The sequence below is a fragment of the Phodopus roborovskii genome, unplaced genomic scaffold (genome assembly GCF_943737965.1).
Source record: "Phodopus roborovskii unplaced genomic scaffold, PHOROB, whole genome shotgun sequence".
Classification (NCBI taxonomy): Eukaryota; Metazoa; Chordata; class Mammalia; order Rodentia; family Cricetidae; genus Phodopus; species Phodopus roborovskii.
Genome location: NW_026126517.1, coordinates 2121898 through 2143602, shown reverse-complemented (window position 1 = coordinate 2143602; position 21705 = coordinate 2121898). Strand labels below are relative to the sequence as shown.

The following is a 21705-nucleotide window of genomic DNA, read 5'->3' as shown; positions in this document are numbered from 1 at the left end:
TAACCTGGGCCAGCCAGAATTATATAGTAAAGCCCTGTCTCAAAAAAGAAAAAAAAAAAAAACATACAATAACAAAACTAACTTGGAAGCAAAGACAGCTTAATGGCAGTATACCTATCACACAAGTGTGAGGACCTGAGTTCAAACCCCCAGAGCCTACTTAAAACCAGATGTGGTAGTTCACATCTATAATCTCAGCACTCCCACCCCAAGAGAGGAAGGTGGGACAGGTATAAAGAAGACAATTCTCAGAGGCTCACAGGTCCGCTAGCCTGGCCCATGCAGCAATGACCAAAGCAGACCCTGCCTCACACAAGGTGGAAGATGAGGATACACAGCACACACACACACACACACACACACACACACTCACACACACACAAGTGCATGCACATGAGCACTTGCATACACGCACAGTATACACATGCATACACATACATATTATACACACATGAGCACACAAGTGCATGCACACACACATGCACACACTTTTTAAATAACAAAGAAAACTACCTTCCAACATTATCTATAAATATGAATTTCCCACAGGTATCTAAAAAAAGAATCTAAGATCTACCTCTACTGATAAGACAGACAACAGCTGAATGTTTCCTTGTTTCTCTGATTTAGCAAATTCTCATTAGTCACCCACAACTCTGTTAGTCCCCAACAGTCACTTTCTCAGAAATCATTTAATGTCTTGGGACTCCAGAAGCTTTCAGAAATGTAGGCTCTTGGTCCCCTTAAACAACACCCCCAGGTCCCTGAGCTGGCCGTGCAGTTTGAGGATCCCATACCCAGGATGCCTAGGGCCAGCCCTTTTAGATATTTCAGGTTTTGGAATATTTACATATGCATAACGAGATGTTTTTGAGAAGAGCCAACTTTAAACATTAAATTCATTTATATTCCATAGGCACCTTATACACATGGCCTGAATGTAATCACATACAATGTGTTGAGGGTGTCTAAGTTTAAACTATAACCAGCCAGAGGCAGGCATGGGACATCCCACGTACGTGTGGCATCACAGTAGGGCTGTAAAGTTTCAGATTCCAGATGGCAGACGCTCAGCCAATGCCTGGTGGCCTAAGTGAGCTCTGATTCCATCCCAGCTCCGCCTTCCCCTTCTTTCTCTTAGGACCTCTAGTTACCACTCCAATGCTTGGGAGGAAGGCATTTTCTACACATCAAAGTGCTTAAACAGCCAGAAGTAACCTTTAATCAGCTCATCCTCACATTCCGTTTCTGTCTTGTCTTGTTTCTGAAACAAAGTTGAAATTTAACAAGAGATCCAAATACAGGTTTTAAGCACTAGAGTTGAGAAAAGAGAATATTCAGGAAAAAAGCAAACCACCCAAGAATGTAGTGAGGTGCCTCATCCTGCCATGTTGTGGAAGCGTGCCAGAGAAGCTGTCTGATTTCATTTCATGGCACAACTAATGGCAGGTCAGCTTCTGTACATGCAGGACCCTAGAACTTGTTTCAGTATGTGCTAATGCTGTGTGATCTACCATCTGGGGAACTGAAACAAGCATGTATCAACACAGGGATTTTATCTCTCCGGCTTGTTTGTTTGGTTTTGGTTTATTGAGACAGGGCCTGCCTCCCTGAAACTTGCTGTGTAAGTAGAGCTGACTGAATTCAGCATGTCCTTGCCTTGGTCTTCTCAAGGCTGGGATTACAAGAATGTTCCACACCCACACATGGATGCTTTTTCTTTTTAACTGATATTTTATTACATTTAGGCAGGCACACGTCATGGCACACATGTGGAGGTCAGAGGACAACTTATAGGAGTTGGTTCTCTCTCTCTCTACCATGTGGGTCCCCAGGGAAAGCATGTCATCACACTTAGCAACAGGTGCCTCTATCTGCTGAGCCATCTCACCAGCCATCATCAGTTTTTCTTTAAGCAAAAGGTAAAAACAAAAAATAAAGTGTTCAATGACAATTCTGTCCTCTCATTGTGAAAGGAGCTCATAGCTAGTAACTATTTATTGTTTGCTGACTTTCAGGCCATGCTCAAACATTTTTAAGAACTCTATTTTAATTAGGCTGTAGAGATAGTTCAATAGGGAAAGGCACCCGCCACCAAGCCTGGTAACCTGAGTTCAATCCCTGGGACCCACATGGAGCAAGGAGAAAACCAACTCCCAAAGTTGTACTCTGATCTTTATACACATGCTGTAGCACCAAAGTAACACACGCACACATGCACGCGTGCACGCGCGCGCACACGCACACACACACACACACACACACACACACAGAGAGAGAGAGAGATAGGCAGATAGATAGTTGTGATTTTAAAAGAAGTTTCTTTTACTCTACAAAGTAACTGGTAGACATGATTATTTGGGTATCCCTGAACACCAAGAGGTAAGAAACTTGGCCCAAGTCTCATTTATGAGACAAGCAGGTTTTGTTTTGGTCTGGTTTGGTGGGGTTTTTTGTTTGTTTGTTTGTTTGTTGTTTTGTTTTAGGAGGTTATTGCTTTTTGTTTGTTTGGTTTGAGACAGGGTTTCTCTGTGTAGCTCTGACCATCCTAAAACTATCTCTGTACATCCAACTGGCCTCAAACTCACAGAGACCCACCTGCCTCTGCCTCCCTGAATGCTGGCATTAAAAGTGTGTGCCACCACTGCCTGGGCAAGACAGGCAGTTTTAACACCTCACTAAACTAGACTAATATCAATAGAAGAACTGACCACATCAATGGCCATATTAAAGGCAAAAAAAAAAAAAATGCAGTGGGAAAAAGCTCAAAGTCTAACGCAGGGTCAGAAATTAGGAAGTTGACTTAAACCTGCTGTTGTGCATATCTGGAACTTTCTCCAAATTTATGTTTCCATCATTAAATCTCAGGAATTAACAATCAGGTTGTGAATACAGAACAATAGCAGGGTCATGTAAAATTAAACAAATATTTACTTGAAAGCAATATGACAAGAGCTTGTATTGGAATATTCAGTTGACGTGAAAGGCACAGGAGTGGTGGTCATCTCAACCTTCCTGATCTGTGACCCTTTCATCTAGTTCCTCATGTTGTGGTAACCCCCAACCATTAAATTATTTCACTACTACTTCATAACTGTAATTTTGCTACTGTTATGAATCATGATGTAAATATCTGATATGCAGGATGTCTGATATATGACCCCTGTGAAAGGGTCAACCCCAAAGGGGTCACAACCCACAGGTTGAAAATTTCTGCTCTAGTATCAACCGATCTTGGTGGTGGGAAAATAAAATGGCTTAAGATATGCCCTTCCTTAGCCAGTGCTCAACCCATTACAACCGTTTAATAACATCAGTAGTAACCCAGTAATAGTGACAGAAGGAATAGTTGTAGTGGTGGCGGCAGACGTGGTGACAGCAGTCTTCTGCAAAATTTCAACTGGGACATCCAAAGGGTGGATCAGAAACTCTTTCTCTCTCTCTCTCTCTCTCTCTCTCTCTCTCTCTCTCTCTCTCTCTCTCTCTGTGTGTGTGTGTGTGTGTGTGTGTGTGTGTGTGTGTGTTACTGGGTACTACAACTCCAACCCTTATAAATGTTATATCAGCAAACATGTTTTATAATAACTTGATATGTTTCAATACTTTTCAAAAAGAATGTATATTAGTGTGACATGATTCACACACACACACACACACACACACACACACGTACATACATTCTACAGAGCAAGACTTCCTATACACCTGAAAAGGTATATGTTACAGTAGTGATAGTGGATTTTTTTTTTTCTGCAAAGAGCATTTTCATCAAGGAGTGTACCATAAGGTCAGTGGGATGGCTCAGATAAAGGTGCTTGCTGCCAAGCCTCACAGGACCCACACAGTGTAAGGAGAAAACTGACACTTGCAAGTTATCCTCTGACCTCCACATCTGCACTATGATACCCTTGTTCACACACATACATGCACCAAAAATATTAATAAATTAAAACCCTAGTAATATTTTTAAAACTATATAATAAACACAAGTGGGAGGTATAATTTAACCACATCCACTATACCTAATTAAAAAAAAAAAAAATACAAGGGGACTGGAGAAATGGCTCAGTGGTTAAGAACACTAGCTGCTCTTCCAGAGGTCCTGAGTTCAATTCCCAGCACCCCACATGGTGGCTCACAACCATCTGTAATGGGATCTGCTTCCCTCTTCTGGTGTGCATGAAGACAGGTCACTCATATACATAAAATAAATAAATTTTAAAAGATGGACAGTGGTGGCAACGCTTTTAATCCCAACACTCTGGAGGCAGAGACAGGCAGATATCTGTGAGTTTGAAGCTACCCAGGTCTACTAAGCGAGTTCCAGAACAGGTTCCAAAGCTAGAGAGACCCTGTCTCAGAAAAAAAAAAAAAAAACTTTAAACTCTTACAAACAACTTGTAAATGGTTTTCAAAATAAGGTCCCTTGTTCTTTTTTTTCTTTAATTCTTATGATAGTCCAATCCATCACCAAATCTTAACCATTATCCTCTTCATATATTACACTAATTCATCTTTCTCTCTCTACATGCTAGCAGACATGAATGCATTATATGGTGGCACACACCTGTAATACCAACATTCGGGAGCCTGAAGCAAGGGGATCATAAGTTCAAAGATGGCCTGGGCTACACAGTAAGTTTCGGGTCACTTGGGCCACAACATGAAATTTTTACAAATAAAATGAAGGGAGGAAAGAAGGGAGGGAGGGAAGCAAGGAGGGAGGAAAGGAGAAAAGGAGGGAGGGACGGAAGGGGATGAAGGGGGGGGGGGAGAAAACCCTATTTTCCGTCCAGTATCTTTCAAGCTGTGCGTATCAGTCAAGATGTGCATGTGTAAACATGTAAGACTCGATTTGATATTTAAAGACAATGTGAGACACCAAAAAAGTAATCTACAAATTTATCCAGAAATCTAAGCTAAATGTAGACCTTGCTTGGGAGGAGCTGCTGATAAAATCAGCTTAGTCCATATAAACTGCTGTGGTCTGCAAAGGAAAGAGAAAGGGATAAACATTAATCCTACTGCAGCCAGCACTAGGAGTATCAACTTGCTCCTGGCTTCAGCCCAGACTGAGAACTGCTTTGTCGCCCTGCTCACAAGACCTGTTGAAATGTCACAGGAGAAACATGCTCTTACTCCATGTGAGTGCTGCATGGAATCCTTAAAAGTCACCCCTTCCTCAAAGGTGTTCATAGGATCTACACACATCGTGTTAGCGATTTGTTTGAATGCAAGCCTACTTCCTAGGAAATGGATCATCCAACATCTCCCAAACCATTAGAAGGCAGCTGAGGGTTAGTCTTGTCGACCACGCAGAGCGAACGCATTCGTGCATCCGAAGTTTAATTCCTGGAGTATGTCTTACCTGATGCCAACAAGTGGACTTTGCCTAGCCTTTCTACGGACCCGCTATCCACAGACTTCCCTTTCAGAACTCCTGAGGAGGATCCAGTGATGGAGCAAAAGTAACAGCCGTGCAGGGAGAAGCAATCCTCAACTCCACTAGTACCTTTTGGTCTTGTGTTCGAAGTTTTTCACGTCCCCAGGTAGACAGAATCCCGCCAAGCAGCAACACCAGCTCCCCGGAGTTGAAGTGAGTCCCTCCAAGCTCTCCTGCACTCCTTGTCATCCCCCTGAGACAAGCAAGGGAAACGACATGGATTCCTCGGAAGCCACAAGGCAAGAGAGAACAACTCCGAGTCCAGATGCTCACACAGAGGATGGAACCACCGAGGAAGCTGCACGAGGGGTAAGGCTGCAAGCCTACAGCCTGCACAAGACACCTCCCGACTCTAGCCTAAATCCAAGCCGCCTTCGCCCTGTTGTCATAGCATTTTACAACGGAGGCTACTGCGCAAGTCAGACGCGGGGCCGCGGGGCCTACTGGGTGTTGTAGTCCAGGAGGCCGACAGGGAGTGGCTGGGGAAAGAACGTTCCTGGGCGGTCCTAGACAACCAGAATGGCTGCGGGTCAGGATGGAGCCAGGCGCCTCTCAACCACCTTGGCAGGCCTGTCCTTCACGGAGGCTTCGGCGGAAGTCCCGCCTCGGGGGGGGGGGGTCTGCAGCAGACCATGCTCTCCTGTGTTTAGGTGTTCTGGTGTCTAGGCCAGAGCATGCCTAGTTTTCCTGTTTGTAAATGTTTTTTTTCTTGCCTTGGCCTAACTGCTGGAACTAAGATTTCAAGCACCACACTGAATAAGAGTAATGAGTAGACCTCCTTGTTTCATTACTCATTGTAGAAAAACATATTTGCAGTTTCTCCTCATTTAGTATAATATTGGCTGTAGGTTGGTTGTCAGTTTAGCACACCTGGGAAAGGGTGACCGCAACTGAAAAAATGATTGGCCTGTGGGTATGTCTAGGGGCGTTTCTTGACTGTTTATTGATGTAGGAGGGATGACACCACTGTGGGCTAGACAGGTAGGCCTGGGCTTCGTGAGGAAGGAAGGGAGCTGGAGTATCTATCCCCACAGCACCTGCTTCAAGCTCCTGCCCTGTGTGGTGGGGTTCCTACACTAACTTCCTAGCCTAAGTGGACTGTAAGATGAAACAAGCAATACCCACACACACACACACACACACACACGTTTTTGGTCATGGTGCTTACCACAGCAACAGAAAGCAAACTGGCACATGTCTGCTGTATTGAGGTATGGCCACTACTTTCTCCAGGGCTGTTATCATGAAATATTAAAATTTTGTCAAAGACCTTTTCTGTGTCTCTTGAGATGACCATATAATTCCCCCCCCCTTGAATCTTTCTGTATTGTATTACATTTATTGACTTACATATGTTGAACCATCCTGGGATGCCTCTAATCAAGCCAAGTTTGTTCTGATATATGAAAATTTTCAACGTTTTGTTGAATTATAGGTGCATTATGGGGAAATTTTGCAACTATATTCACATCAAATAGTTTTCTTTTTGTCGTGTTTTTACTCGGTTTTGGTGTCAGGATGATGCTAGTTTTGGTTGTGAGCCTAGCCTTTAATGGCTGAGCCATCTCTCCAGCCCAATGCTAGTTGAGTTTGGAAGTGTCCTTTGCAATTCTATTTATGGGGAGTTTTTTTTATTTTTCTTAGATGTATTTACTATATTTATTTTATGCATATGAGTATTTGGCCTACATGTATATAATAAGAACACCACATAAATGCCTAGTGCTTATAGAGGGCAGCCTGGTGCCTTTGGAGGGCAGAAGAGGGCACTAGATCCCTTCGAACTAGAGTTGCAGACCATGTGAGCCCCACATACATGCTGAGACTGGAACCCAGGTCCCAAGGAAGAGTGTTATGTACTTTTAACCACTGAGACATCTCTCCAGCCACCTATTTTATGGAAATTTTTTTTAGAAGAATTGGTGTTAATTTTTAAATATCTGTTAGAATTACAGAGTGAATCCACCTAGTTTGGACTAGTTTAGTTCATAGACTGTTACTGTCCCAGTGTCGTTGCTGGTTATAGCTCTTGGTTTTGGTTCATATTGCTGTGAAGACACACCATGACCACAGCAACTCTTATAAAGGAAAGCATTTAACTGGGAGCAACTTACAGTATCAGAGGTTTAGTCCACTATCATCATGGTAACAGAGAAGGAGATAAGAGTCCTTCTTCTCTCTCTCTCTCTCTCTCTCTCTCTCTCTCTCTCTCTCTCTCTCTCTCTCTCTCATAGCCCTGGTTGTCCTGGAACTCCTTCTGTATATCAGGCTGGTCTCAGACTACAGAGATCCACCTGTCTCTGCCTCCTGATTACTGGGATTAAAGATGTATGCCACCACCACAGCCCCACAGGAGCTGAGACTTCTACATCTTCATCCTCAGGCAACCAGAAGTGAATTGTGTACCACACTGGGCATAGTAGCATAAAAGACCTCAAAGCCAACCCTGACAGTAACACACTTCTTCCAACAAGGCCACACCTACTCCAACAAGACCACACCTCCTAATGGTTCCACTCACTATGGGCCAAGCATTCAAACATGAGTCTATGGGGACCATACCTATGCAAACCAAACAACCCTCTTGCTATAACTTTGGTGGGTCATATGTTTCTAGAAATGTATCCTTTTCTTCTAGATTTCCTAATTTGGAATACAAGTTTTTAAAATGTTCACTAATGACCCTCTGAATTTCATTAGTGTCCATATGACATCCTATTTTTACCTCTGTTACCAATTACTTTATATCTTCTGTCTCTTTCTTTTGGTTATTTTGGCCCAGAGTATCTATCTGGTTTGTCTTTGCTAAGAATCAGCTCTTTCATTATCATTCCTTTTGTTCTCCTTTTTTCTAATGTATTTTTACTAATTATTTGAGAATTGCATACAATGTATTTGTTTAATTATTACTATCTTTATTTTAAGTGTATGTGGATTTTGAATAAGAATACCACTCATAGGCTCATATATTTCCCTGCTTAGTTACCAAGGAGTAGAAGGGTTTGAAAGGATTAAAAGGTGTGGTCTTGTTTGAGTAAAAGCATCACTAGGCTTTGACATTTCAAAGCCCATGCCAGAGTCTGCTACCCCTTTCCCTGTGGATGCAGCCCTCAGCTACTGCTTAAGCATCACGCATGCCACCATGTTTCTCACTATGATGTTAATGGATTAAACCTCTGAAACTGTAAATAAGCCTCTAATTATATGTTTTCTTTAATAAGAGTTGTCATGGTCATGGCCAAAAAACTAACTCTTCACAGCAATAGAAAGTACCTAAGACATAACTTGGTACTAGGATTGGGGTGTTGCTTTGACTGCCCTACCATGCTGTTGTTTGGGAGTATATGGAAGACGTCGGGATTTTGGACTAGAAAAGTGGTTGGATGCTTTAAGCAGGCTTAATGGACCATCCTACTAGGAACATGGACAATGGTGAGGAGGGTGACGTGAACTGTGACAGCCCAGCTCAAGAAGAGGGGAGGAATATTAGTAGGTGGTCTAGAGACCATTCTCATGATATTTTGATCGTGAATGTGACTGCTTTTTGCCCTTGTAAAAATCTGCCTGAGACTAAATTGAAGAGCTTGCATTAATGGCACTGGCATAGATTTCAAGAACAGCCTGATATTGACTCTGTCATGTGGTTATTAGTAATCACTCTTATGTGGATCTATAGTGAAAAAGAGTAAGGTGGACAAAGAGAAGTACGAAATGTACAGCTTGAGGGAAAGAGGGTGTACTACAAAGTGTAATGGAGTCATGTCTAATGCTCAGAGAAATGAAAAGTGTAAAGACAAGCCTGGTGCTAAATGAAATAAAGGGAGTAAGATCCCACCCAGCTAAGCTTCCAGCTTCTGAAAACAAATTAAGCTTAAGCAGTAAAAGAAACCAGCAACAGAAAGCTGATAGAGATGTAACTGAGGAAGGGGACCAAGTTCTATCCCCAACAAACAACAGAACTTGGAAGCTTTGGCTGGCTTTACAGTCAAGAAAGGGATTGTGGACTCTCCCTCCTGGCAAAGGAAAGCCAGGCATGTACCAGCAGTGTCCTTGCCTCAAGACCCATCGAGGCCATTTTGTGAAGCTGTGAAAGTGAAGCCTGGATTGGGTGGAACCCCCAAGATGTTGGAGATGCCGAAGATAGGACACCTGCAGAGGAGAGCAGCTAACGGGGAATGGAACCGGCCCAAGAGAAAGAAGTGTGATGCAGCCAACTAAGCTAAAAGGAGTTGGAGATCTAGACATCAGACCCTGTAGATGCAGAATTCAGAATTTTCCCTGCTGGTTTTTGGTCTTTCTTTGGTTCAGTGTTTCCTCACTGTGTTCCCTTTGCTCTGTTCTGGAATGGTATGTATATCCTGTGTTATTATATGTTTGGAAGTATGTGATCTGCATTTTGGTTTTTATCTTATGGGAAGTTACAGTTAAGAGATTGCCATAAGTCTCAGAAGACTTTGAACTTTTAAACAGTGTTGAGACTATGATAGACTGGAAATTTTTTGAAGTTAGACTGAATGTTTGCATTATGGTATGGCTATAAGCCTATTGGTACCAGGAGATGGGATGTACTGGTTTGAATAACAATGGCCCACATAGGCTCATATATTTGAATGCTTAGCTACCAGTGCGTGGACCTATTTGAAAGGATTAGAAGGATTAGGAGGTGTGGCCCTGTTGGAGGAAGTGTCACTGGGGGTGAGCTTTGAGGTTTCAAAAGCCCATGCCAGGCCCAGTCTCTCTCTGCCTGCTGCCTGCTGGTCAGAATGGGGCTCTCAGTTACCATGCATGACACCATGTTCCTTGCCACAATGATAATGCCCTGAAACTCTTAAACACTTTCTTCCATAAGAATTGCCTTGGTTGGGGCTGGAGAGATGGCTCATTGGTTAAGGGCATTGATTGCTCTCCCAGAGGACACAGGTTCAATTCCCAGAACCTACATGGCAACTCACAACTCTCATAACTTCAGGGTCTGATACCCTCACACATGCAGGAAAAACATTGATGCAAATAAAATGAAAATAAATTATTTTAAAAAGAATCGCCTTAGTCATAGTGTTTTTTTTTTCACAGCAATAGCACAGTGACTAAGGCAGTATATATGTTTTGCCCACATGTATATCTGTACCATGTGTATGCATGGTACTGGCCAGAAGAGGACATCAGATGCCCTGGAACTGTAGTTATAAATGTTCATGAGCCATCATGGGGATACTGGGAGTCATACATGGGTCCTCCAGAAAAGCAACAAGTGCTCCTAAACACTGAGCCAAATCTCCAGCCCTCATTCACCTCATTTTTAGCCAGGGTCCCACTGTGTATTGTGCAATATTATTTGAATATGTGTCACATTTGTATATGGGGTAGAAATTTTGTTTAATGATGCAAAGATGTGTTGCTTTCTCTTCTGTTGCATTTGTTTAACTCTGTGAAGCTGTGTTTTTTTGTCTGTCTAAAACATTTGATTGGTCCAATAAAGAGCTGAGTGGCCAATATCAAGGCAGGAGAAAGAATAGGTTGGCAGGCAGAGAGAATAAATAGAAGGAGAAAAGAGAAAAAAGAAAAAAAAGAGAGGAACAAGAAGAGGAGAGGAGGACTTCAGAGGCCAGTCACACAGCCACACAGCCAAGCACAGAATAAGAAGGAAAGAAAAGGTATACAGAATAGACATAGGCAAAAGCCCAGAGGCAAAAGATAGACAATATAATTTAAGAAAGCTGGCAAGAAACAAGCCAAGCTAAGGCCGGGCATTTATAAGTTATAAGTAAGAATTAAGTCTCCATGTGTGATAATTTGGGAGCTGGGTGGTGCCCCCCCCCAAAAAAAACATAGGCTAGGTTCAAACTCATCAAACTCACAGACATCTGTCTATCTCTGACCACCCCCCACCCTCAAATGTTGAGATTAAAGGTGTGCATCACCATGCCCAACTGAATCTACATTTATCAAGGAAAAGTAAGAAAGAACTCTCAAGAGTGGGCAAGGTTCTATCATAGGAATTTATTTTTTAAGTGAATGTCTTGCTGTTTAAGTTAGGTGGGCCTAGAGATCATAGATAGCCCAGGTTGGTCCCAAACTCACAATCCTCTCGCCTCTACCACCCAATAATGAGGACAGAAGATAGAAATGGTCAAGCGGGAATCCTCACCAATTAAGCTCTCTCAGGACTTAGTGGGAGCATGCTACAATTCCCTAATAAGACTTTAAGCCTTGGTTCTCACCAATCAAAGTAACCCCAGAACTAAACAATACTGGCCATTGCTAATTTCAGAGCTAACAATTTGCCTCTTGATGTACTCTGTTTTCCTATCACTGATTTATTTACAGTTAACTAGACAAAATACAGGAAAAATTGAGGTTAAGGTCAGGAGATGGGAAGCCCAAGTCAGTACGGATAACTAATTCAATGATTATTTCCTCTCAGTCACTTAAAAAAAAGAATAGAAGAAGACCATTAGCCTTCATACCATCACTCACTCATACAGCAGGTACACATGCATGTTCACGTACACCTTTGGTGTATTTCCTCAAGTACCACCCACCTCATTTTCTGAGACTAGGTCCCTCACTATCACCTATGGCTGCAGTTAGGCTGGGCCAGCTGGCCAGCGAGCCTGGGGATCAGTATGTTTCTGCTTCCACAGCACTACAGGTGCACATCACCATACCTGGCTTTTTACATGGGTCCTGGGGACCAAACACGGGCCCTTATGCTGCTGTGGCAAGCACTTTAGCAACTGAGCTATTGCTGCCTCTGGCTCCGCCTCTAATTCTACAGCCATGGCTGCTCTCAAAGTCACACTCCTCTTACATCAGCCTCCATAATGCTGGGTGTTTGGGCATGAGCTGCCATGTTCAGCCATATTTTCTTAAATCAACAGCCAGGTATTTCAAATTTATAAATTCCATTGCAATGAATATCCTTGTATAAAAAGCTTCTATCTCTGGAAATTCCAATGTCTTTCTTCCAAGATTTTCTCTAAGTTTATGTGGAAGATGTTTGTACATTTGGTTGCAGATACTAGAAGAGGGCATTAGATCCTCCAGAGATGAAGTTGTGGGTCATTGTGAGCTGTCAGATGTAGGTGCTAGGAATGGATGTGGGCCCCCTGGAAAGAGTCATCTCTTTGGCCCCATCAGTGTCTCTGCCCTCCCTCTCCCTCCTTTCCCCTCTCTCTTTTTTATGATAGGGGAGAGACAGGGGTCTTCATTCATTGCAAAGTTTGTTGCAGAAAACCCCATAAGAAAAGACAAAATAGCAAGAGAAAGACACAACAAATTTATTCAGCAAGGTCACATTTAGAAAGAGGGATGACAGATATTATTGCAGCCATTTTCAAAGATATAATGTCTTTTCCATAATAACTGCAGTGGACTAAGCTTTAAACCACAACGCCAACCTTTTCACTTATAGTGGGAGGCATACTTTACCACAGCTCTGATGTTCAATTCTGCACAAAAATGTTTTCCTCATTGTTAGGACCAAGTATGAATATGCCCCTGAATTTTGCAGGATGACTAACTTGGCTAGTCTGAAAACATACTTCCTGGTCTGGGGATACAGCTCAATTGGTAAAGTGCTTACCTAGCAGTCACAAGACTCTGGGTTTGATCTCCAGCACTACATAAACCAGGCATGATGACACATGCCTGTGAGATAGAAACAGGAGGTTCAGAAGTTCAAAGCCATCCTTGGCTACATAGTAAGAAGCCATGGCCATGTTAGCTCCTGTCTCAGAAAACAATATAAATGGGGGCTGGACAGACTTTTCCAGTGGTTAAAAGCATGTATTACTCTTACAGAGGACCTAACTTCAGCCCTCAGCACCTACACTAGGCAGCTCACACTCCAGAGGGCTGTGATGCCTCTTCTGGCCTCTCCAGACACCCAACACTGAGGTGCACCACACACACCCACACTTTAAAAAAATAATAAAAACTTAAAAAACAAATTAAAAAAAAACTGCCTTTCCTATGCAAGTAAATCCATTCAAGTTTAATCCTTTCTGCAAATAGTGCACATGTCCCTCCCAGATGTCAATGGTCACTAGATGGCACTGAAAACTGTATTTTTCCTTTCCTCTTTTTCCAGATGTATTTATATACCATTGTCCCTGTGTTCCTCATTCTATATCTATAATAGATCCTTAACACTTCCCCATCTTTCTGGAATAGAACGTAAGCTAACTTTTCCTTTCTGCTGAATCATGAAAGTAAGTTAGGTAGACTTAGTAAAAACATGCAAATGGCAAAGTGGCTACAGGCTGTTGTTACTACAACAACAAAGTCAGCCATAGCTGACCAACATGACCCTGAACTGTCTCTTGCCTTCTAATGGTATCTCTGTATCATCCGCCCTGCTTTCTTCCTGCTCTCCTCCTCTCTGATGCCATGTAAGGCACCCCATTTCAGAACAGAGAGAGGAAATAAACATCCAGGCAAGCTTCCTTCTTTCCACCTTTACTTAACCTCATTAAAATTTACTCACAGAACTCGCTATCTAAATTCCCATAGTAGGGCTTCCTCCTGAGAGTCATACTTACCCCGTGAGTATACATATTTGACTTCCAGTGCCTTTTGTTTCATTTTTAAATGTCTTTCCGTGATTGATACTGGTTGGTGCACATCTGCAATGCCAGCCCTTGGCAAGTGGAATCAGGAGGATAGAATTCAAGGTCATCCTCCCCTACAGCAGAAGTTGAGGACAGTCTAGACTACATGAGAATTTGTCTCAAAAACACAAAAATACAATAGCACACAAACAAGAATAACTTAACCTTTAGCAAGAGTGTCTTCTAGACACTTTTTGTGTTGACTGAATTAGAGTGTCTTACAAAGCGCTGACATTGCTGGCCTACATAGCTTCTGTGGCATCCAGGAAGCATCTCTGCCTAGATTAGTACCTTCTTTTAAAAATATTGTAACATTTAGTGTGTGTGTGTGTGTGTGTGTGTGTGTGTGTGTGTGTGTGTGTGTGTACAGGCATGGGTGGGAGTACATATGCAAAGGTCAGAGGACAGCATGTGAGAGTCAGTTCTCTCCTTCCACCATTCGTGTCTGTGGGCCCTGGAGATCAAATCCAGGTGTGTCGGGCACGGCAGCACTTGCCTTTACCCACTGAGCCATCTTGCCAGCTCCCTCGTTTAGTGCTTAAGAAAGATCCTGATCTTCTAGTTCTAATACTCATCACATTAACTATTACCTGCTCATAACCTCTGTCTGTGTACTAGCCTATTTGTTGGGTGATTGGTTGGTTGGTTTCTTGAGGAAAGTTCTCAATATGTATCCCTGACTACCATGGGACTTTCTGTGTAGACCAGGTTAGTCCTGAACTTGCAATGATCTTCCTGTTTCTGCTTCCCTAATGCTATGGTTACAAGCATGCAACACCATGCCTGGCCAGGTTAACATAGTTATATTATTTTTGTGACCGTGCATGCTAGGCAGGTACTCTACCATTGAGCTGCATATTCAATACTGTCTATTTATATAAGAAATATATTTTTAATTCATGCAGTTTAAATGTTGTCCATTTTTACAAAGCACCAAAATGCCATGCTAAAATCCTTTCTGTCTTTTTTCACTATCATTCCACTTTGTTCTCTTTAGGTAAGTGCACAGACCTGAGACTGCTTGCAGGATCTCAGGAGGAACAGCAAGGTGCCCCAGGAAGACACACTGTGCACCTGCTTTTATGTATGTAAATATTGGTCCGTGTTTTCACTACGGATCACATGAAAAACTGGAGATTTTTAGGGAAAGATGTTTTCTTCTCCAAATGGATGAATCCACAGGTAACAGGCGCAGTACAAGGATCCACAGAGCAGCAGAAAGGCTTTTGGTTTAGGAGTGTATCTTGTTCTCGCAGCGGACCAGAGTTTGGTTCCCAGTATTCACATAAGATATTTCACATCACATAAGATGCTTGTAGTTCCAATTCTAGGAGAGTAGTCGCCCTCTTCTGGACTCTGTACAACCACCGAACCCCACCCCTGCACCACCACCCCAAGTACACATGGAATTAAAATCTTTTTTCTTCCTCCTGAGACAGGTTCTCACTGCATAGCCCTGGCTTGCCTGGAACCCTGCCTGCCTCTGCTTCCTGTGCTCACCTCGCCCAGTTACAAATAATTAAAAACTTAACAATATTTAAAAAACAAAAGCAAAAAACTAAGAAGCCAGGCGCCTCAGAAGTGGGTGTGGCCTACGGGCATCTCGGAGACCCGGAAGCCCTCAGGCCCCGCCCTCCTGCCCCTCCCCTCCCCTCCCCGCCCCGCCCCGCCCCTCTTCAGTTCCCGCAGGCCTCGGGGGCCGCCGGGGCCTGGCAGCGAGTTCCCGGCTGGAGCTCAGCCTCTGCGGCACGAGCCGGTTGGACGTTGGCCGGGGTGAGCTGCGGGGCGGAGGAAGCATCTGGCTGCCTCCTCCCAAGCCCCCCTTGGGTCGCGATGTCGTCCGGGGCCGGTTCTCGTCGGCCGCGGGAGCCGGCGGAGCAGGAGCTGCAGCGGCGGCGGGAGCAGAAACGGCGGCGGCACGACGCGCAGCAGCTGCAGCAGCTCAAACACCTGGAGTCCTTGTGAGTCGGCGGGGCCGGAGACACGGGGTGGGGAGCGGTCGGGACCGAGGGGGACGGCCTTGCTCGCCTGCTCCGGCCGCAGCCCAGCGGTAGGCGTCGCGGCCTGACCAGCCCCCGGCTCTCCACGCGGGAAGGAGGCCGGCTAGTGTCCCCGGCATGGCGACAGTGGCGGCGGCAGTAGCTGCGTCCCGAGGCCGAGTTCTGAGCCTCGCGGCCCCTGAGCGCAGTGCGATGCAGACCTCCGGTGCTTTGCCACCGACGGGACGGGCGGGAAGCTCAGGGTGGAAACTGCGGAAGACACGCGGGAAGGTGTCTGGCCCCCGCAGCCGGCCTTCGGTTAATGGATCTGCATCTGTGGCGCTGAAGTGTGGCTTCATGCGTAGGTGAGGGAAAGTGGCCTGCCTCGGCTCTGTGAACTAAATCAGGATAAAAGTCAGAAGCAGGGAGCAGAGGTTTAGGGTCGCTGAACTGTGATAGACTCGGATTATGGGACATGAGGACAGAAAATTGTAGAACAGAGGTTTGCTTGTTAGGCAGACAGCCCCCCCACCCCCACCCCAATCCCGGTGCTATCCACTTTGTTTTCAGACCTGATTTTTTTCTTTTTCTTTCTTTCTTTTTTTTTTTTTTTTTTTTTTTTGGCTTGACGTGACCTTGGCACACTAAGTTTGTGTCGGTGTTTTTATTTGGTTGAGCTTTTCCATTGATAATTACCCCACTACTGGGTATATCCTATTAATTTCTTTCTAAGACAGGGTCTCAATAAGTTACCCTGTGACTTGTGATCCTCCCGACTAAGGCTAGAGTAGGACTCTAAACATTTTTCCACAGTTGACCCCTTTCACTTCACCAAATAAATTTTTACACTACTGCAGGTGTATCGGTATATAAATTAGGGGATACAAATGATACATTTACTGATGATGAGTCATAAGGAAATTTATATAAAAACAGTTCTTTTCTTATATTAATTTTACCATTTCTTAAAGACAAAAGCAAGTTTGTATACTAATGAGGTAGATATTCTTGTTTATTTTTACATAAATCAATCTTGGCTGGATATTTGAATGCTGAAGAATGTGGAACATCGTCAGTGGTTTTCAGAGTTGCTTTATGTTTTGATTTTGTAAGTGTTAGAGCTTTTGACACCAATGCTCCTGTGCAGAGGAAGTATGTTAGGGCCATTTCAGAGACTGTTGAGAATTCTGTCCCATATGTAGACCATATATGTTCTTGCACCATCTGTGTGCCTGGTGCCAGGTGAATCCCCTGAACTGGACTTAACAGTTGTGAGAAACCATGTGGGTGCTGGGAACCAAACCTGGCCTTCTGCAAGAGCAGTGAGTGCTATAAGCACTGAGCCATCTCTCCAGCACCACTAGTCAGCAACTCCAGCAGCAGTTTTTAAAATCAAACATTCTGGGTCAGCACAATGCCTCAACGGGTGGGAAAGCCCTACTGCCAAGCCTGATGACAGGGTCCAGTTCCCAGGGCTCACATGATAGATGGCAACTCCTGCAAGTTGACTTCTAACCTGTACACATATGCTTTGGCATATACATAAAAATGTAATAAAGTAAAATATTCTAACACAGTATTACACAAAGATAATACTAAATACACAACCAACTGATGATAATAGGAAGATATTGAAAGCCTGTTTCTCATGATTGAACCATCACTGGTATTGGAACCTTCTCTAGGATTCCAGCACCTACCAAGCATCATCTGAGTCGTCCATCCTTGTAGACTGAACAACTACCGGCTTCTTGGAATAGGCTTTCCAATTGGCCAGCATCTACAGTTACTGAAGCCTCTCCTAGAAGCACAGAGAGCTCTAAAGATCCATGGTGTGAACTGTTTGAAGAACTTATTTAGATAAATGCTTTTGACAAACCTGATTCACCTATTGTGAGGAGCAGGGAATTTAATGGCTCTGTATATAAACCTTTCAACAGTTAATGGGAAAATAAAGAGAGTACCAGTGCCGGCTGGATGCTAGTGAGTCTGGCTGGTTGCTTCTAGCATCTTCGGGTACAGTGACAAAGGAAAAGTCTGAACTCAGTGATATAATTGAGTGGCTCCAGATGTGCATAGTCTAATGGTTTCTAAGTGTGCACTGTGTGTCTTCTCTTCTGTAGCCTTAGAGCTCAGTTCCAGCCACTGAGAGGGTCAGCAGTTAAAGTGAGGGCACTGATTGGTAAGGAACTGAACCCTGCTCTTGGGATGGAGATGTGTGAAAGGTGAGAATCTGAACCCTCAGATTTTCAAGGGCTTATCTCACCTGAGGAAGTAGTCTGTCCACCCTTAGCAGAGGATGCCTACATATCCCCATCCCCTGTAGCATTGTCCTCTCTGCATTTACCTAAGGAAATTCTTCCTTCATTGTCTGCCAGACAGCAGTGACTTTCCTGGAAGAGATGCCAGCCTGGGTACTGATGTCCCTCAGGGCCCACTGATAGTTGCTTCTAGATGTGATGTTATTTTGTGTATGCTATAACAAATAAAGCTTGCCCGAAGATCTGTGTATGGCCACTAGTTAGCCATACAGGCCAGGCCTTGATAGCACACACCTTTAATCCCAGCACTGTGGAGACAGTGCAGACAGAGCTCTGTGAGCTCAAGGCCACCCTGATCTACACTAGATTGAATCTGAAACAGAACTCACAAAGGCGATTCCAACACTTGTGATCTCATGCCTTTAATCCCAGCAATAGGAAGGTGGAAACAGAAGTGATATGGCTGGGCAGAGACTGGAATATAAAGCAGGAAGAGAGAAGAGCTCAGGGCAGTCTGAAGATTCATAGAGGTAGATGCAGTCTGAGAACAGGATCGCATTGGTCAAAGTAAGAACTCTAGTGGCTGGCCACTCTGCTTCCCTGACCCTCCAGCTTTCATCCCTTAATAGCTAACTCTGAGTTTTTATTATTAAGATCCACTTCTAGATCTATCCAGACTTAAGGTAGACTCCTAGAGGGGTGATGGAAAGTATAGTCCATGAGGAGGTACACCACTAAAGAGCTTAATGAGTTTTCTAATTCATTCAAGCAGAAGTCTGGGGAATATGTATGGAGATGGGTTTTAAGGGTGTGGGATAATGGTGGAAGGAACATACAACTGGGTCAGGCTGAGTATTGATATAGGCCTGTAAGACCCGGAGGGCATGGACCCTCACGCCCCAACTCAAAAAAGCCCCCCCCAATCACTCAAGAGAAGCGGTATTGATGCAAAAGCATGAGGTCTTTTATAATCCAGTGCACTGGGGTCCACAGCCATACTCCACATGGTGCAGAGGACTGGGAACCCCGGGTACAGGGTTTAGACAGCTTTTATAGGGTTACAACAAAGCCCGTGCATCATAAACCAATCATCTCATAGCATCCAGTGCAGACCAATCAATTTGAACTATCCAAGCCCGCACTTAGCCCAAGAAGTCTGCTTTCACTAGGGCTTCTGGGTGGTGTGACAAGGCTCATTTCTTGTGTTCACTCACAGGTGCTGTCTTAAACCTCCCTGTTGTAAACAAGGCAGAGTCTAGGAAGAATTAGGCTAAATTTTTCCATCCTTACAGGCCCTCTGGAGATTCTGGGTTTAATATAGAAACTCACAGGTTTTTGTTTTTATTCTTATTTTTAAAGTGTGTGTCAAAAGTTTGATTGGTTTGCTGAAGCCTTTGCCAAAAGATGAGCTACTGAAAAAGAGTTGGAGATATCTGCTATCCTTGTCTTAGTATTGATGAAGCTATAGTGGGTACACTGTGTAAAATCTAATCCTCTACAATAGGAAGGTTCAGAAGACATGTCCTTCATTAATCTTATAAGAGGAAAAATGGTGAGGGGACACCAGCACATTTGAAGATCTTTGTGGTCACCCTTTTCCTTGAGCCAGACCTTAGGATTGGATATGTTGCTGCTAGTCAAATGAATTAAATGTGATTGGTTTCATAGTTATCATATGGGCAACAACTGTGTATATAATGGCATAAACTATAATGGACATCACAGGCACAGTGATTTTTATGGTGGCATGACTTCTGTGGGCCTTTGGTACTGGTTAATTAGTTTTCAAAAATGAACTAGAAGAGAAGCCTACTATGTTTTTGTTTGATCTGTATAAGCAGAAGAATTCTCGAACAAAAGAAAGGCTACATTGGATTGTGGCAAGAGGTACTCTTGGCCCATGAACCAATTTCCAGATGAGCCAATTTGTAGACCCAAGAAAGATGTATGGCCTTTTACAAGGGTGACTGTCCACTGGGGGAAAGGAAACAATCAGACTTTCCAGGGTCTATTAGATACTGTACTGAATTAACAGTAATTTCAGGAATCCCCAAAATGCTCTGTGAACCTCCAGTTAAAGTAGGGGCTCATGGAATCAGGTAGTTAATGGAGTTTTGGCTGAAATCCAACTCACAGTGAGTCCCCAGACTCACCCTATATTTATTTTTCCAATTCCAGAATGTATAATTGGGATAGTTATACTCAGAAGTTGGCAGAATTCCCTCATAGCTTCCCTGACCTGTGGAGTGAGAGTTTTTATGATTGGAAAGGCCAAGTGGAAGACATTGGAGTTGTACCAGGGAAAATAGTGAGCCAAAGACAATATTGCATCCCAAGAGCAATTGAAGAAATTAATGCCAACCGTCAAGGACTTGAAAGATGCAGAGGTGGAGCCGGGCATTGGTGGCACAAGCCTTTAATCCCAGCGCTTGAGAGTGGGAGGCAGGCTGATCTCTGTGAGTTGGAAGTCAGCCTGGTCTACAGATCAAGTTCCAAGATCTTGAACACAGAGAAACCCATCTTGAGCAAACAAAAATAAAGCACAACAAGATACAGAGCTGGTGATTCCCACCACTTCTCCCTTTAACTCTCCTATCTAGTCTGTGCAGAACACAGGTGATTATAGAGAACCAACAATTGACTGTCAAAAGCTCAGTCAATACTAATTCATATTCCCGATGTATTTTTCTTTCTTTCTTTTTCTCTTTTCTTTTCTTTTTTCTTTTGGTTTTCAAGATAGGGTTTCTCTGTGTAGCTCTGGCTGTCCTGGAACTCACTATGTAGACCAGGCTGGCCTTGAACTCAAAGATCCACCTGCCTCTAACTCCCTGAGTGCTGGGATTAAAGGAGTGCACCACCCCCGCAAAGCTGCAAATGCTTTTTCTTGAGTACCTGTCCACAAGGACCAGCAGAAGCTCTTTGCTGTCAGTTGGCAAGGCCAATAGTACACCTTTACAATAGACTTCTGTGTCATAATGTAGTTCAAAGAGATCTTGATCATTTGTCTCTTCCACAAAATTTCACACTGCTGCACTCTGTTACTGACATTGTGCTGATTGGAACATGTAAGCAGGAGGCAGCAACTGCTTTGGATTTGTTGGTCATACCTATGTGCATCAGAAAATGGGAAATAAATCCAATAGAAATTCAAGGGCCTTCTACCTTGAATTTTTTTTAAGTGAAATTCTTAGGAGTCCAGTGGCGAGGGCCATGCAGAGATACTCCTTCAAAAGTGAAGGATTAGTTATTACATCTGGCCCCTCCCACCACCAAGAAAGAAACACAACATTTATTGGGCCTGTTTGGATTCTGGAAACAGCACATTTCCCAGTTGGGTGTCTTACTCTGGCTCATATAGCAAGTTGCTCTGCTTTGTGTGGGGCCTGAAACAGGAGAAGGGTCTTCAACTA

At 43.7% G+C, this 21705-nt stretch overlaps 2 protein-coding genes across 5 annotated transcripts in view; one reads left to right on the top strand and one right to left on the bottom strand.

Moving 5' to 3' along the window:
- Nucleotides 1-5960, bottom strand: part of Bbs9 (Bardet-Biedl syndrome 9) — a 456449-nt gene extending 450489 nt beyond the window's left edge. For 2 of the 4 annotated variants that reach the window (XM_051196851.1, XM_051196854.1), the window contains exon 1: nucleotides 5369-5960. The gene's annotated coding sequence lies outside the window, so the exon portion shown is untranslated. The remainder of the gene's footprint in view (nucleotides 1-5368) is intronic. The other 2 variants (XM_051196852.1, XM_051196853.1) reach the window with 2 other exon arrangements.
- Nucleotides 5961-15776: 9816 nt separating this feature from the next.
- The window catches only part of Rp9 (RP9 pre-mRNA splicing factor), a 30825-nt gene continuing 24896 nt past the window's right edge, over nucleotides 15777-21705 (top strand). The window contains exon 1 of the mRNA XM_051196875.1: nucleotides 15777-16016. Coding sequence (XP_051052832.1) covers nucleotides 15889-16016 — 128 coding nt within the window. The 5' untranslated portion in view covers nucleotides 15777-15888. The remainder of the gene's footprint in view (nucleotides 16017-21705) is intronic.